The sequence below is a fragment of the Trichomycterus rosablanca genome, chromosome 1 (genome assembly GCF_030014385.1).
Source record: "Trichomycterus rosablanca isolate fTriRos1 chromosome 1, fTriRos1.hap1, whole genome shotgun sequence".
In the NCBI taxonomy this organism is placed as follows: domain Eukaryota; kingdom Metazoa; phylum Chordata; class Actinopteri; order Siluriformes; family Trichomycteridae; genus Trichomycterus; species Trichomycterus rosablanca.
This window is the reverse complement of record NC_085988.1, coordinates 79,196,488-79,215,128: the sequence shown is the minus strand read 5'-3', so window position 1 is coordinate 79,215,128 and position 18,641 is coordinate 79,196,488. Positions and strand designations below refer to the sequence as shown.

The 18,641-nt window shown below is 40.5% G+C and overlaps 1 protein-coding gene across 1 annotated transcript in view; it reads left to right on the top strand.

Annotated features, from left to right (window-relative positions):
• Positions 1-18,641, top strand: part of celsr1a (cadherin EGF LAG seven-pass G-type receptor 1a) — a 144,797-nt gene that overhangs the window by 29,822 nt on the left and 96,334 nt on the right. Inside the window, exon 2 of the mRNA XM_062996463.1 lies at positions 17,633-18,271. Within this exon, the coding sequence (XP_062852533.1) occupies positions 17,633-18,271 (639 nt within the window). The remainder of the gene's footprint in view (positions 1-17,632; positions 18,272-18,641) is intronic.

The window sequence follows — 18,641 nt, the reverse complement described above, 5'->3', positions numbered from 1 at the left end:
TTCCTTAAGCTATTGCAAAAATACCACTTATCCAGTCTTAACAATCACAGACCTACACAGGGTCTCGGATTATAAATCATCTTCATGCTAGTTTGGTGGTAGTTTTTGGTTTTACATTACTCTTGTGTGGAGGCATCTCGAGTTGGGAAGATCCAGCTTGCTGAAATGTGTGGAGGTCGTAAAGCTGCGGACACACCTGGAGCTCCACCGAGTCGAGTTTTTGATGTTTAATCGTGTTTAGGCTTTCCTTCTTGGCTGATTCTGTGCTCATGTGGAGTGCCATAAACTCTAAATGCCACCACGTAGCAGCAATTCAGTCTGGCTTGTTCCCCTTCTATATTAGTGCCCCACAGAGACGAGAACAAAGGCATCCAGGCTGGGATATTCAGCAAGAAAGGGGAGCAGATTAAGCCTAAAAAGGCGAAGCTGGACAAGCCAGGTGCCTTTTCTTTCTCCCCTAGTTTGGATGAATAGGCCGGAGACTAAAGTCCAGCTCGGCTCTGAGTTACAGCCTCATGCCTGTGTGCACATGTGCGTTTTGTTCTGGTCTTTATTGGGCAGGATGGATGCTTTTACGGGAAGCAGCATTAATTACACTGACTACAGCATTGCTTACGTTTTTAAAACCAGATTGATTTGGTTCCATCATAACATGCTACTGGTTTGGAACCAAAGGCCAGGGGTCACGGTCATTTTGTCACTGTAATTACAATAAAGTTAAAACTACATCAGATATAATGTCTTGTTTCTGAGTTCCACAACTGGTGCTGATACCAAAATGGTATTTGTACTGGTGCAATACTAGTGGTTAGCTTTAATGTCAATTCTAATACCAGGTGTATACTCAGGTTGATTACATTTCCCCCCAAAAACCACTCCAGACCTCTTTTAATATTTCAAATAATGTATAGACCCTGTTTCTTTCCACCTGGACCATTTCACCCTGAATGTTTAGTGCTCTTTTAATTTTTAAATTCATTTATATGTCCTGTTTCTTTCCACCTGGACTGTTTCACCCTAAATGTTTAGTGCTACGGGATATTCCAGTCTTCAGGGTGTAAGGAAAGGGACAGTGAGTCACAGGGAGTCACACTTTGTGTTTCAGAATGAACGGCTGAATAGAGGTGAATCATTTTGGCCCACCAGGAGTTGCATTGATATGAAAATGGTTGTGAAAGTGAGGAAGTACAAAGAAAAGCCTCCCTCGCTTTGTTCCATGTGTTTGTATGTGTGTATGAACCGTGATGGATGAGGTGATGAATCGAGTAAGGAATACATTGAGTTTCACTTACTGTCTTAAAATATTAGTCCTTAAAAACAGGAGTCGTATTCAGTGTTAGGACTTTTTTTTTTTTTTTAGCAAAACTTCACAAGTAAATTGACCATTTTTAGGACTCAAGACTTATAATAAACTTTGCTACTAAAACTAAAACTGTATAAAGTTTAAAAAAAACCCACAACCAATAGCACAAATATAGCTCAGTAGATCTTAAACAGTGGAATGGCTGTTGGATATTAATAATACTGTTATTTTGATCAAACAAGGTGGGTAATGCCAGAGCTTTAAATTATTATAAGCTTAATTTGTTTCTTAAAATTATCTATAAGGAAAGGAAACAAATCTAGAGAAAACTGGACCAATAACATGACATCTATGGGGGGAAGGTGCAAGCAGAACTAAAAACGTCATCTTTCAGAATCCAGAATGAGCCACAGACGGCAGTGCGTAAACAGCACCCCACAAATTTGTGAGAAAGAAACCATGATATATAGAAACACTTCCACCTGGAGTGAATTAGCACTTAACAAGCGCAGTTAGGAGGAACTGCCATGTCAATCATATGTGACTCCAGGCCCATTGCCTGCCGTATCTGGCAAGGCAGAAGGACATACATCTGTAGCAGAGCCTTGGCGCCAATCTTCACGGAAGGTGGACTTGTTACATAGGGTACTATAAAACTTTAGGAAAGTTTACTTGTTTGGAAGACAGAGTGAAATTAGAGTAGAATCTTAGATTCACAGGTAGACACAGCTGAATGTGTCTAATTAGTAGCTCAAACTGAGCCAAAACTGAAAAAGTTTAGCATCACTAATCTCTCTGCCTCATTTATTTCTTTATTTATTCTATCTATCATGGCTTTATTAGACTTACCATAAAGTCTTTGGTAAAGTCTTGAGCACAAAGTATTTCCATCACACAGTAAATCTAGAGGTAACTCTCATGTCAACGTGGGAGGAAGGTAAAAGCAGCTTCAGAGGAATTCCATTCAAAATCTGGCAAGGCAGAAGGATATAATTCTGTAACAGAGCCTTGCCACCGATCTTCATGGAAAGTGGGCTTGTTACATATGGTACTATAAAACTTGCTTGACTTGCTTGGAAGACAGAGTGAAATTAGAGTAAATTCTTGAATTCATAGGTAGTCACAGCTGAATGTGTCTAATTAGTTGCTCAAACTGAACCAAAACAGAGATATTTCAGCATCACTAATCTCTCTGCCCCATTTATTTATTTATTTATTTATTTATTTATTTATTTATTTATTTATTTATTTATTCTATCTATCATGACTTTAGCTTTATTAGACTAATCACAAACTTGAGCACAAAGTATTTCCATCACACAGTAAATCTAAAAGTAACCTCTTATCAACGTGGGAGAAAGGTAGAAGCAGCTTCAGAGGAATTCCATTCACGGTTAATACTTTTCCCTCCTTTTATCTAGCCCTCCTACATTAAGAGCCCGTGTGAGGGCAGGTAAATCATTTAAACCTTCATCTTGCCTGAGGAGTAAACTTTTCATCTGTCACTTCCCTAAAATCCTCACAGAGACGGATTATTTAAAATGAGTTATAGATGAGATGAGTGGAAGCTATCAGGACTGTCTGAAGGGAAATTTACCTCGTTTTTGTTGGCGCATGTTTGCTTCCCAAAGACAGAGAAATTTAATGGGAATTTAGGGTGTGCCTCATTGACGGGTGGCATCGACTCTTAAGTGCCAGCGTTTCCACCCATCAGCCATTTAACTGTGTAATGGTTTGTAGAATAGAAAGTCCTTCCTAATGAGTTTCCGTTACTGGCAGTGTTAAAAGTGAGAGCAATCCAACTGGTTTCCACTGTTTTTGTCTAAGCAGATTTAAGCCCCATTGTGAGAGTGAGGTGCTGTGTTAAAAAGACCAAGTGGATTTTGTCAGTTGTGGATTAGATGATTTGTTTTTACCTGACCTCCGACACACTTCCCATCACCCTCTTCAAAACAAAGGTAAAGGTGGGCGTGAAGACAGTGAGTGGCTGGGGCACCCAGATCTGTTCTGTAAGTGCGTATGTGTGCACCTGGACCACCAGCCAATAGAAATACTGCAGATGCAGGACGTTCGTAATGTCATGCAGGTCTGTACATGATCACAAGTAGTCAGCTAATAGTGTGTGTGTGTGTGTCTGTGTTCAGTTCCACAAAAATTACTTTTAGGTTTTTTGAGCCTTCCCCTACTACCTTTTTTATTAGGATGTTTCACTTTGGTTACATTCATGAGATTTTAGATTCATTAGTTCAAGTTTTTAATATCAAACACAGTAATGGATCATTTTGGTGTCTCCAATTCATCTCACTTGCATGTTTTTGGACTGTGGGAGGAAACCGGAGCTCCCAGGGGAAACCCACACAGATACGGGGAGAACATGCAAACTCCATACAGCAAGAACCCGGACCTCTTCACCCAGGAATCAAACCCAGGACCTTCTTGCTGTCAGGCGACAGTTCTACCCACCGAGCCGAGTTTAGTCACTGTTGATATTATTGACCCCAATCTTTGCTGCTTGACCTTGTTCTTATGAACCACCTTCTTTGCCAGTCATGCAAGAATCGAACTCTTCTTCACTCCAAACTTTTCTCTTCTACTCTCCTTTGACATGGTCAATAGTTACTTTTAGATTCTATTTACTACTAGCACTGCTTTGCTATCACTGTCACTATTAAACTCCATACATTTGATGTTGTTGTTTAATACTTAGTTAAGTCAGAATTTCAAAAATGTATGTAGCTTGATCAAGTTAAGTAAAATTTATTTGTATAGCACTTTTTACAATAGACATTGTCTCTAAGCATCTTTACAGAATCCAGGACCGACAGACCAAAAACCCCTCTTGAGCTAGCCGAGGGCGACAGTAGCAAGAAAAAAAACTCCCTTAAAATTACATGAAGAAACTTTGACCCCTAACCAGCCTACTGGGCACTTGATTGTTCATGTAATCATCCTTTCAGAGAGAAACATGGTGGCAGTGCAGTGCATAAAATCACACATATCTGCATGTCAGAAGCTTAAGTTAATGTTTGCATTACCTGTAAGATTAAAAAATGTGACCTTTAATGAGTGGCTTGGTTGTTGGTGCCACACAGGCTCATTTAAGCATGTCAGATACGGCTAACCTTATACATACACATGAATCCCAGGTTTTGACTAAAAACCTTCTGTGACCAGTGACCTTCTGATTACTAGTCCAGCACCTTAACTGCTAGGCTAAACTGCTCTGGTATTAAATGTACTTTAGTTAGAAAGTGGAGTGTACTTTATTTTGCCTGGATGGATGGCTGGTTGGTTAGTTGGATTTTTTGAATGGATGGATGGATGGGTAGTTGGCTGGCTGGATGGATGATTAGATGGATGGGTGGATGGATGGATGTATAGTTGGCTGGCTGGATGGATGGATGGGTGGATGAATGAATAATCACATTCAGTATTACTAGTGTTATTGAGTTTCGCAGAACTGGTCCAAGTGAGATCTTCAGATATATTTTGAACATGCACAAATACAGAAAACCACAGCAGTGGTCACAGAATTAAAATAACTGTTCTGTTTACAGCTCCACCTCTATCTTCACCTAACCCACCTTTATAGCACCCCTATACCCCTACCAACACATGCTTACTGTAGGCTTACCCTCCCCAGAGAGTGGGTTAGAACAAAAGAGCATGTTCATATATAACGAAGTAGCGAGCCAGCAGTCTCTCAGTGAGTAAAGAGAGACTGCAGACAGACACCGACACACTGCAGCTTCTGTCAGCTCTAACAGGTGGAGAAGTATTTGTCCAATCATGCCGAGATAAAAGCATTAATGAGGCCCATGTTCAGTTCTGTCAGAGAAAAGGGAGGTACAGGGAGTAAATCACGGTGAAATGTCACTCTCGGTGTAGCAGCCGTTGAGGACTGAGATGGACTCAAACAGATGTTCAGCCTTGTGGGAGGTCTGGCTTTGGATCAGGTGCTTTTATAGGAATGATTTAAACACGACTTCTTTATTACATTTTCAGCATTTAGTGGACGCTTTTATCCAAAGCGATTTTACCAAAACAGTACACAGTCTAAGCAACATAGGTTCAAGGGCCCAACAGTGACAACCTGGCAGTTGTGGGGCTTTAACCCGTGACCTTCTGATTACTTGTCCAGCACCTTAACCGCTAGGCTAAACTGCTCTGTTATTAAATGTACTTTAGTAAGAAAGTCATGTGTACTTTATTTTGCCTGGATGGATTGATGGTTGGTTAGTTGGATTATTGAATGGATGGATGGATGTATAGTTGGTTGGTTGGTTGGATGGATGGACAGTTGGCTGGCTGGCTGGATGATTAGATGGATGGATGGATAGTTGGCTGGTTGGATGGATGGATGGATGGATGGACAGTTGGCTGGCTGGAGGGGTGGATGGATGGATGGGTGGATGGAGGGACAGTTGGCTGGCTGGCTGGATGATTAGATGGATGGATGGATAGATGGCTGGTTGGTTGGATGGATGGACAGTTGGCTGGATGATTAGATGGATGGATGGATAGTAGGCTGGTTGGATGGATGGATGGACAGTTGGCTGGCTGGATGGGTGGATGGATGGATGGGTGGATGGATGGATAGTTGGCTGGTTGGATGGATGGATGGATGGATGAATGGATGGATGATTGTTTGGATGCATGGATGTGTGGATGAATGGATAGATAGACGAATGGATGTATGCATGGATGGATGTGTGGATGAATGGATGGATGAGGTGTTACATTCATGGCCTTTTTAGACACTTTTATCCATATCAACATACACTTGTTACCAAATACAATGCACACATTTAAGGGTTAGGGGCCTTGCTGAGGGGCCCGAAAAGTGGAAACTTTGCATTGTTAAGCCAAGCTAAAAAATTGGACTCATCAGAGAAGATAACATTAATCCAATTTATTGTCTGATCCTCAAAATTTATTATGGAAGCCTCAGTCTGGCTCTTCTTTGCATTTAATTGATTTTTTTCTTGCTTTGTACGACTTTAGTCCTACCCTTCAGAGCTTGTTTTAAACTTTCCTTATGTGCACTTTACCCTCACTGTTGGTTGCATTTTTTGGTAGTTGATGTCAGCCTATAGGTGTTGACTGACATTTGAATAAATTGCAGTCATTCGTAGAGTCAGTGGAGGGTTGTTTTCTCACTCTGCCAATTTGTAGCATTGACGACCCCAATCTCTGCTGCTTGTTCTTGTTCTAATGAACCACCTTCTTTGATGGTAGAGGTGGAAACAACCTGATACTCACTGTATCACTCAAACTTTTCTCTTCCACACTAATTTGCCATGGTCAATAGTTTTGACTTTTTTGATTCTGGTTACTATTAGCACTGCTTTGCTACCCAGCTGGTCCCAATGCAAGAGGACGGTGATGACCACAGCTGTGTTGTTATGTATTTTTCTTTGTTATGTTTAATAGAATTTGGTTCAGGTGATCATTTAATCAGTAGTTTTCAGCTGTATGGTCTAGAAGTGACTGCGGATAAGAGCATGAACCCTGGCCGTGTCTCAGCTGTTGCATGCCAGCTACTGTTTATGATGACAGGTATGAGTTATCTCTGAAACCAGCCACAGATTTTTTTTCTTACAAGCTGCAGCCACACAGTGTTATTGGACAGGTCAGTCCAGAGCTGGGCTGTCATCACATGACTGGCTGTGTTCCATTGGTCTTCTTTATCAATTGTGGGGAATACCTGGGACTCCAGCTTATAAAGCCTGAATTATAAGGTGAAGCCTTGTTCATTTGGGCCACCCAGAAGCCTTAACCCCGACCCTTAGTTACAAAGTATTTGATATTAAATGTATTTTACACAGAGGATAGATATCTGAACAGTTAACCTGTAGACATGTAGAATCATTATAGTGGTGGCCAGTAAACTCCCTGAATCACTTCTTGAGCAAGTAAATGAGTTACCGTTAGTGAGACATCATGATATTACATTGCACAGTTGCTTACAGATGAGTTTGAGAGATTATGTCTTTTTAAAATCTCTCTCTGTGTTAGTCACTTTGTTTATCTGACTCACACCACCAAGTTTTGAAATGCTGTCTGATGTAAGCTGATTTTTTATACTGTGGAACTCACAGCTTAAACAGTTGTAGCTTATTCTCCGCATATTTCCTGTATTGTTTTGATTTGACTGAGCGCTCTAAGCGGTCTTGTTATGACGGTCGTCCCAGTCTGTCGTCCCATGTGGATAAAAATATGCATGACTAGAAACTCCAATATTTCATGCGTTTAATTGTTTTACATGAAGTATTTACACCTACGAGGCATAACATTATGACCACTGACAGGTAAAGCGAATAACCCTGATTATCTCTTCATCACGGCACCTGTTAGTGGGTGGGATATATTAGGCAGTAAGTGAACATTTTATCATCAAAGGTGACGTGTTAGAAGCAGGAAAAATATAATGCGCCCTGCCACAAAGCAAAAATGCTTCAAGAACGGTTTGAGGAGCACAACAACGAGTTTGAGCTGTTGACTTGGCCTCCAAATTCCGCAGATCTCAATTCAATCGAGCATCTGTGGGATGTGCTGGACAAACAAGTCCGATCCATGGAGGCCCCACCTCACAACTTACAGGAGTTAAAAGATCTGCTGCTAACATCTTGGTGCCAGATACCACAGCACACCTTCAGGGGTCTAGTGGAGCCCACGTCTTGACGGGTCAGGGCTGTTTTGACAGCAAAAGGGGGATCAACAGAATATTAGAAAGGTGGCCATAATGTTATGCCTAATCGGTGTATATTTAAATGCAAAGGAAAGTAATATGACCTGACTTAAAGTCACACATTTTTTAGAAAATGCCTTTGATAGGAGTACTAAGGGAAAAAGCAGCATTTCCTTTCAGAACTAGAGAAGAGTCAAATTTGGAAGTTGATTCCTATATTAGTGACTCAGTGTTTTTTTGTTGAAGCTTGAGAATTGTGTTTCTATAGTGAATGTGGTTAGAAAGTGGCCTTTCGGGGGCCAGTTTTCGCTTCACTGCTCCCTGTAATGGTGGCTCTTGGTACTGTTTCAAAGTCCGGCGCGTTGAGCGATAATGTGGGTCATTTGTCACCCATGTTGCCGTGGATACTGTCTAAGAGACGCCAGAATGAATGACCAGTGTGCTTAAACTGCCTTGACTTTGTACTTTTCCCTCTTCCTGTTCTCGTTTTTACCAACAAGATGCTTTTGGTGCTTTTACTTTTGTTTTATCCATCTTTTATCTTCAAGATTTCTTCAAGCGTCATAGATCAGTTTGTTAGTCTCCCAATTCTGATCTGTAGTTGATCAGTTCCTCAACTCCTCCATGATCACCAAAATACTTGTATTTTAATAAGATGAACGTAACTCACTTGAATAAAGTTGTACATTGGAACACTTTGTCCAAAGCAACTTGTTACTTAATACAATGCAAGTAACTGAAGGGCAACTTAGCAGTGGTGGGACTTGAACCACCGACCTTCTGTTTTTTCACTTGTTTTTCAATTTGTGGGATTTAAAACGGTTAATAAAAGGAAATTAAAGATGAAACTGGTGTCGTAACCATTAAGCAGAGATTTAAGAAAGAAGCAACTGTTTTGCTGGCATTTAAAAAATGTCCTGATTAGTCAAACATAATGGGTGTGTTCGAAAACCTAGTGAGCTCTCTACATAGATGCATTTTACGTCATCCTCCGCTCCCGAGAAGAAGGCTGTATGAATTCTTAGATGCCTTAAAATGCTGTCTAGGCACCTTAAATTTGAACAGTATTTCAGTGAAGAGTAACGAGGGAGCGTCCAATGCTTCCTTGGCATGACTACAAACATGGCTGACGAACGCGGAGCAACCACTGGAGTTCTTTTCAAATGTAAATAAATTCTCACTGATTTTTAATTTGTATAAAGGTGTATAAGTGTAATTTACTTGCAAATTCAGGCTTGTCAGTGACAATTTTGAACGTTATCGGTACACGGAGGGAGATGTTAGTTGACATGCTGATGGAATCTCTAAGTAGCGTGTTCAAATAACCTGACTTATAAGTTGATGTCTTATTAGAATCCTCTCTACTGAGGCAGCTGCCTATGTAGGCAGTAAGACAGCAAGGCAGCTCACTAGGTTTTCGAACAGACCCAGTAAATCATGTACAGTATTTGTCATTTTTTGTGTAACTGTTTTCTATGACATGATTCTGTTCTGGGAAAAAAATATTTTAAATGCAAAAATATATTCTCCAAGCCAGATGGTCATGATTATTAACATTTTAGACTATTTGATAAAAAAAAAAAACAGTCTATCAGTTCTTCTGTCAGTGTGTAGAATAGGGGTCCAAATGCCTCTCCTTGACGTGGTGTGTTGGTAAAACCAGGATGTACCGACCCCTGACACGTTAATGCAGGAAGTTGAGAGCCAAAACTTGATTATCACCGACAAGCTTCATGTTACCTTTTGCTAAGTACATTTCAGCAGTCCAAATCAATTTCCATCATGTCCTCGGCTGTATGTGGGTCACCTTGGACGTGTTACACATTTACTAACTTTAACGTGTCTGATAATCATATACAGTACCTACAAGCTCCAAAAATATAAGTTCCGCTATAAGAAGAAACTATTTAATAGATATCTTCATTCTCCTTTCAATTAAACACCAGAAAACAGTGATCTCACAGTTCTGCCCAATAAATCTACAGTTTGATGGGGACTAATAGAGGACTGCAATTTTCTGCAACATTAGCACGATAATCTTAAATTAGCATCTGCTGTAGCATGGAACAGCTCAGTGAGCACAGTTATCTACTAGATAGCTGACAATAGTCCAGTCCACAATCAAGTAATCAAACTGTTAATGCCCTTAACTGTCTCCATTAGATGTTGTCTCCTGTCCAACAGGGGCTCTTTTCTTCCCTCGCTGCTAAGAAGGGAAACAAGATGATGAGCTACGGTCTGCTTAGTCCATTAGTTATAGTTTAACAAGAGCAGGAATAAATGAGACTAAGCTTGTCTACCACACCTAATTAGAAAATGCACCAAATATCTGATTTCATTGTTTTTTTGTGGCAAGTGGCAGCGGATTCACAATTGGATATCGGGAATTATGAGATTTGTGATCAAAAGTGGGAAAAATCAAAGGAAAACAGATAATTCTCTTTTACTAAACCCAGCCTCAGTTTCCTTCTTTATGGCGCCAATGAATGCATTAACGTCCTGTAGATTGTAAAGGTAAGTTATCTTATTAACCAGTCATCAGGTTCGGCCAGTAAAGCCACACAACCAGTTGTAAAGTCTACTCACAGAGAATGAAATAAAAGTTGGTGGACAGAAAGGAACGAGGCATTTAAAAAGCCACTCGACTCTTCCATCTGTGCTGCTTTTGTGGTTGGAGGAGGTGTCAATGATGTCAGTGAGCTATAATCTTATTCTGTTCATTCATTAAGTGCACAAGCCCATCTGGCCCATTTCAGTACCCAACTCATCCAGTGATCCCTACAATGAGTTCAGTTCAGTCCAAGCATGGGTTGACAACTCTGTGTACATTTGTGTATACTTACTGGTCAGCTATATTCCTACTCTGATTTGTTAAACCCTGTTGCTGCCATAAATACAAAATTTCCATATTTTAAAGGGGTTTTTACTTAGTCACATTTTATGAGACAAGGGTCCAGCAGGTTTACTCACATTCCTGAGGTTAGTCATTACTATGCTTGAGTGTTTTACGGTTAAAGTACTACCAGCTCAGGGCAAAGTTCCCACAACAAACGGCTTGTGACACATTTTGAAGCTTTGTTTTGTAAAGAAATTGGGATTCTGCTTCCTGGTCTCGATTGGGGTTGTTTTAATTGAGTAGCTTTGCTTTTACATTGAGCAAAACCAGCTTGGAATAAACTGGTCACTTATTAACGATGCATTAGATATTTAAATATAGTATTTCATTATTCATTCATTAGTAAAAAAATTCTCTGGGTATCTAAAAGCTGATGCGGTCATGTATTTTGTGTGGATGTGTGGTTCAGAAGTGTTTGTGTATCTTTTAGTGTACACACAGTCGTATCTTAACACCTGCACGTTGGTGGGAATTTACGTGCTACATGTAATGTAAGGTTATGAATGTTGATGTGCATTGTACTGATTGTGCAGTCTGATGACTGATTTAACATTTATGAGACATGTTCAGGATGTCTATAAGTTGTTGATACACAATCCCAGCTAACTAATGGAATCACTGTGTGTATATATAGGCTGTGATTATGACTAGTATCAAGTGGTGACTTGTTTTTTTTTTACTCACATTTTTGTCATTTGTGACGTTAAAATAAATAAATAAATAAATAAAAAACCCTTAATTGCCAGTTGAACTTGTAAATGCCTGAGATCTATTACCAGCTACCACTACCTGGGCAGTGGTAGCTCAGCAGTTATGGTACTGGACTAGCAATTGGGAGGCTGGTGGCCCAAGCCCCACATTTGCTAGGTTGTCACTGTTGGGCTCTAAAGCAAGACCCTAAACCCTCAGTTGCTTGAATTGGTTGAACTGAATGTCATGTATACAGACACATGTATGGTACAGTATAGTATAGTACTGTAAAGTATAGTGTAGTTATTTATTCACATATTCCAGCTTCTTTAGAAACTGAAGTAAATTATTCCAGGTTTTTTTAGAACTTCAGATTTTTATTAAATCTAAAATAATAACTATTTAATTTGACATTTTATGGACTTTAAATGATTGTTTTTGTAGAATTGAAATAAATGTTAAATTATACATACATGTTCAGGACATATGATTATTTCTGGACTCTGATGGACTCTGAAGGGTTAACGTACCTGAGTGAATCATGTGGGTCCGTAGTGGGAGGGGTCAGTAGAGACAGAGCTGAAATCCTTTTGGCTGAGAGCAGGTCTCTCTCATGTTTTTGTTATGATTTGAAGATTTGAATGTTGAGGGAGGGTTCGGCTGGATGAGTCTTTGTTACCTGACTCGGTTCTGATTGGTTGCTGTGAGCTTCTCGCTGCTATAACAGTAATTTGGGGGTTTTGGTCACATAAAAGCTGTTTTGATTCTCAGTGTTTAGCTGCTGCTGTTTGAAGACAAGAAAATCACAAATTGTAGACAATGCCTTCAGGGCTTTTCCACCTCTGAATAGGTTCTTATAGTCTTAACCCAGATCACTGAATCTACCTGAATACTCTGTTCATGAACAGTTTAGAGATCGGATTTTACGCTACAAATAATTTAGCTTCTTACTCTTTATTGTTCCCTCTTGTATTACTGGTACTGAAAAAGGGCATCAAAACTCACAATCATCTGTTATATTATATATACAGCTTAGAAATGCTTATTTATTTATTACGTAGTGTGTGTGTGTGTGTGTGTGTGTGTGTGTGTGTGTGTGTTTGTGTTTGTGTGTGTGTGGAGTACTACCTCGGGCACATAGTTAATGTAAAACATAATTAGCTGCTCTGAATTTCTTTGATGGGTTTGATTAAGTCAGTGTTTCATATTTATGCCTTGTTTAAAACCCAGTGATTTAATCCGGCCCGCTATGACCCTGAGCAGGACTAAGCTGTTAGTGAAAAGAAGTGAATTAGTAATAATAATAATAACTATAATAATAATAATAATTGTAATATGAATAAACTGTGTGTGTGTGTGTGTGTGTGTGATTGTACAAACTTATTTTAAAATTAAAGGTTATTGTAAATCTTTCTTGTTGACTGGTTTTCGTTTTGAATCTTTTCATGGGAAGTGTGTGTTTCTTTGTGTGTGTGGGTGTGTGTGTGTCTGTGTGTGTTTAGGAATTTTGTATGTGTGTCTGTGTTTGGGAATTGTGTGCGTGTGTCTGTGTGTGCTTGGGAATTTTGTGTTTGTGTGCATTTGGGAATTTTGTGTTTGTGTGTGTGTTTGAGAATTTTGTGTGTGTGTGTTTGGGAATTTTGTGTTTGTGTGTGTGTTTGAGAATTTTGTGTGTGTGTGTTTGGGAATTTTGTGTTTGTGTGTGTTTGGGAATTTTGTGTTTGTGTGTGTTTGTGTTTGAGATTTGTGTGTGTGTGTTTGGGAATTTTGTGTTTGTTTGTGTGTGTGTGTGTGTGTTTGGGAATTGTGTGTGTGTTTGGGAATTGTGTGTGTGTGTGTGTGTTTGAGGAATTTTGTGTTTGTGTGTCTGTGTGTGTTTGAGAATTTTGTGTTTGTGTGTATGTGTGTGAGTTCTGGAATTTTGTGTTTGTGTGTGTTTGTTTGGGAATTTTGTGTTTATGTGTATGTGTGTGAGTTCTGGAATTTTGTGTTTGTGTGTATGTGTGTGAGTTCTGGAATTTTGTGTTTGTGTGTATGTGTGTGAGTTCTGGAATTTTGTGTTTGTTTGTGTGTGTGTGTTTGTGCGTGTGTGACTGACACCCATGTCAGTCAGGTTAACAGTTGGGATCATGTTGTGGTTTCCATACCTTTTAGTTTGCTGCTGTGATGGACAAAAACAAATAGGGAGCGATGGGGGCTAAATCACTAACACAGCCGCCTGCAGCGACCTTATCAGCCCCGTACAGGCACATGCTAAATGTCCTAATCTGTCACACACACACACACAAACACACACACACACACACTTACAATCTGCTTTACAGTCCTGTTTGTTTAAGTATGATGAATTATTGTTAGATATCACTGCTGGTTATAACACACACACACACACACACACACACACACACACACACACACACACTCTTGTGGATATCTTTATTCTGAGATAACACTGCTTCTTTATCAGCTTTATTATTTTATGATGTACATTAGAGTTTTATGACAGTGAAATAAAGCTCAGCACTGTGATGTACTAGTGATGGGGTACACATACTTGTGTGCACTTCTCTTTCTGTGCTTTCCTAAATCCCACTGACGTCCTGCATACGCACTGTATGATGCGCTGTTGCCCCATGATTCACCCCGGCGGCATCCCCACTACTGATCCATACACAACAGCTGTGGGGTTAAATATAGACTCTGCTGGAGTGTTACTAGAGAAAACACAACACATGCATTATCAACAACAGCGTCACTGGTACAATTTAACTGTAAATTCAGGCGCCTCTCTATCTGCCAATCAGCGTCCTTACACAGCGTTTGAAGACCCCACACATATGGCCCGTCATCCCGCCCTAGCAGAAACGTGTCTGCTGCAGGCACTGCCAATTATGCCCCATAGATGGCACCGAGTTTCGAACCGAGGAGTTCATAATCTCGGCGCTGGTGTGCTAGTGGAATATCATGCTGCGCCACCTGGGCGCTCTAGGTTTCTTAACAATCTGACATTATGGTCAGAGTAGTAAACTGTATGGCCAAAAGTATCTGGACACCTGACCAAACCTGAGCTTGTTGGACATCCCATTTCAAAAACAAACTGCATTAAAGTGATATTTTCAACTATAACAACGGCCACTCTTGGGAGAAGGCTTCTCACAGGACTTTTAAGTATGTCTGTGGGAAATTGTGACCATTCAGTCAAAACAGCCTTTGTATGACTGGACACTGGTGTTGGTCAAGGAAGCTTTAGTTGATCAGGACTCTGTGCAGGCCACTGGAGTTTCTTTATATTGTTTCAAGCAAGCCTTCTTCATGTCTTTAAGGCCCCTCCCTAAACTGTTGCTGCAAAGTTGGAAGCATAGGATTCCCTTTATATTGTTGATTTATTATTATTAGTCAGTTGTAGCCTAGCGGTTAAGGTACTAGACTAGTAATCAAGAGGTCGCTGGGTCAAGCCTCACCATGGCCAGGTTGCTGCTGTTGGGCCCTTATGCAAGGCCCTTAATTGCTCAGAACGTATACTGTCACAGTACTGTAAGTCACTTTGGATAAAGGCGTCTGCTAAATGCCGGAAATGTAAATGTATTACACTTGTTAGTAATTGTTGAGGCTGAAACACATGAATTCAAAAATCAATCCCAATACTTTTGACCATATAGTGTATATAATAGAATAAATACTCTAAATACTCTAAATAATTGTTTTCACATAAAAGATCCATCAGATATTAGAAGTTTACTGACAGTAAAAGTCTTCTATTGTAACACGCCTAATTACAATACAGGAAAAGTACAACGTGTTGCTTTTCGTTCCATCTGCTCTCTATTGATCTAGGATCACAAAGTCATTAAAGGTATTAGAAAAGCTTTTAACGCAGCTGGAATAGGCACCGACTTGTCTGTCAAATCTGTCGTTCAGCTCTCCAAAGAACAAAAACTCAGCACTCTGACAGCATAAACAGTCTCTCTGATGTTTTCTTAAGCCGAGTGCCAACAGATTCACGTTCCCGCAGTGTTACAATTGCATTTTCAAGAAGCACTTGGCCTTTATGACCTACGGTTTCGGTAGTTTAAGACGCTGTTTGTGTTTTGGATACGGATGGGAAGAAATAGCCATGAGCTAAGCCTAGTGCATACTGAACGAGTGAGAAACTGAAAATAATTGTACAGTGCACACAGCTCAATTGCTCTCGGTTGTTATTTTGTGACATTTGTGTCATTTTATTTGATTTCTATGTTTCACCATTTTCACCATGCTTTATCCTGGTCAGGGTCACAGTGGGTCAGGGTTCCCTGGAATCACTGGGCGTAATACACTTACACACCCTGGCAGGACAACAATCGATCGTGGCCCAGATACATTCCTTCTCCTCAGACATAGGTAATCATGACTGTCACGACTAGCCGATAGCACTTGTAAAGAGTCGAACCCTCAATCCAAGCAGTAGTGGGCTAGCGTAATTTAACCTGGGCCACCCAAGTGCCCACACAGCTGTTGGTACACAGAGGTCTTTATTTGCAGATTAGCATCCATTTCCAAGTCAACAGCGTCAAAGTGAAGCTGTTTGACTGAAACGCCTCTCTTTGGTGTGGTTATCACCTGCAGCACTCGAGGAGCATCCCAGCAGCCCTGGATCTCCTCCCCTCGCTGACAGTACACGTCAGGCTAGATTAAACACCAATCCTTTTACCGGTGTCTCCTCCTCATGCTTTATAGCTAAAAGACATTTAATGCCACCTGATGCCACCATGATTGAAAGGCTTTATCAGCTGCATTGTTCAGCTGTTCTCCAGTTGTTCCTTTGCCAAAAACAGAAGCCATTAGATCAGTGATCTCAGCTCTTACGGTTTCTCCAGGGCAGTGGTAGCTCAAGTTGCCACTGTTGGGCCCCTGAGCAAGGTCCCTAACCCTCATTTTCTTCAATTGTATTCAGTCATAATTTTAAGTCGCTTTGAATAAAACCGTCCGCTAAATACCATAAATGTAAATATTGGAAATATAGGCAATAAATGTAAATATAGGCAATATGATGTTGTGTTTTAACAGTATGGTAACCCAATACTGTTTCTGTACCAAAACTACTTTCACTTTCACTAAAATAAACCAAAGTAGGGAAAATATATATGTTTTCTATCATCAAAACTCCAGCTTCCTCCCACCTTGTGCCTTCTACTAGGTGGATTGGTTGCTTTATCCTGCAGATTACTGGTGCCCTGTTCATTGTACTTGCCTTCTGCCCACTGCTTCCAGAAGGGTCAAAATTGACTGCTACACTGATAGGACAGAGGTAAATAAAGTGTACTGGACAACATCACGTCTTTTGGTCCCGTCCCTTCACGTTTTAGGTTCAAAAATGCACCTCGTATTTATTATAGGTCTTAATATTTATTACCCCATGTTCAGACCAGCAGCGTTTTTTGTTTTTTTTTGCCTCTTGTAGCCCGAATTGTTGATCACTAATCTCTCTGTGTTCACACCAAAAGTGTCATTATCATCTGTGGATGTTTAGGTGTGATGGTTTAACAGACACCTACAAAAAGAACACCTAAACAAAAAGAACTTTACTGGCTAGTACCCACAGATTGTATAAAAATTCATCTTAAATCAGATTTCATTCCACCCAATTTTAACCACAAATCAGACGTATTCCTGCTAAGATGTTTGAATCCAGGACCAAAGTGCACTGAAGTACCCATATAGAACCTGCAATGCCGATGTGTAGCCCATAATGCAGGCCACTGGAGTTTCTTTAAACCAAATGTTTCTTAATGTCTTTATAGAACTTGCTTTGTGCACAGGGGCGCAGTCATGCACAGTCATGTTGGAACAGAAAAGGGCCTTCCCTAAACTGTTGCTGTAAAGTTGGAAGCATATAATTTCCTTTATATCATTGATTTATTACACCTGTTAGCAATTGTTGTGGCTGAAACACATGAATGGAAATTTTAGAAGGGGTGTCCCAATACTTTTGTCTATATATTGTATGTTGAATATTGCTGTGCTTAAATATATATTAGCTGTGATTAATTTGGGGTTTATGTTCTTCCTCTAGATGGTCTCCACAGTGTGATGGCTTTCTGCACCCTGCGTGTCAGCATCATCACAGACGACATGCTGACCAACAGCATCACAGTACGCTTGGAGAACATGTCTCAGGAGCGCTTCCTTTCTCCTCTGCTAAACCTGTTTACCGAAGGCGTGGCCGCTGTGCTCTCCACCAGCCGCGACAGCGTCTTCATATTCAACGTGCAGAACGACAGCGACGTCAGCGGCAGCATCCTCAACGTGACCTTTTCTGCCCTGCTGCCTGGTGGCAACCCCGGCCGTTACTTCCCCTCAGAGGAGCTCCAGGAGCAGATCTACCTGAACCGTACGCTGCTGCGACACATCTCCAGCCAAAGCGTGCTGCCCTTCGACGACAACATCTGTCTACGGGAACCCTGCGAGAACTACATGAAGTGTGTGTCCGTGCTAAAGTTCGACAGCTCGCCACCGTTTATTGCCTCCGACACCATGCTTTTCCGACCCATCCATCCTATTAACGGGCTGCGGTGTCGCTGCCCGGCTGGATTTACTGGTGACTACTGCGAGACGGAGATCGATTTGTGCTACTCGGGGCCTTGCCGCAATAACGGGCGCTGCAGGAGCAGAGAGGGAGGATATACCTGCGAGTGTCAGGAGGACTTCACTGGTAAGTTTTACATAGAAGTGCTTTTAAAAGAGCAGTGGTTGTGTTAGGTGGGACTATTTAATGGCAGTGTAAACCACTGGAACACTGTGAATAACCAGCTGAGCATCTCCAGCTTTTGGCACAGAAAAACAGCTTTAAAGCCTCCTCAAAATATTAAATAACCCTTAAATCCGTCCTCAAAATTAAGTAAAAATCAAAACCATCCTCAAAATATTAAATAACTCTTAAATCCGTCCTCAAAATAAAGTAACAATCAAAACCATCCTCAAAATATTAAATAACTCTTAAATCCTTCCTTAAAATTAAGTAACAATCAAAACCATCCTCAAAATATTAAATAACCCTCAAAATCATCCTTAAAATATTAAAT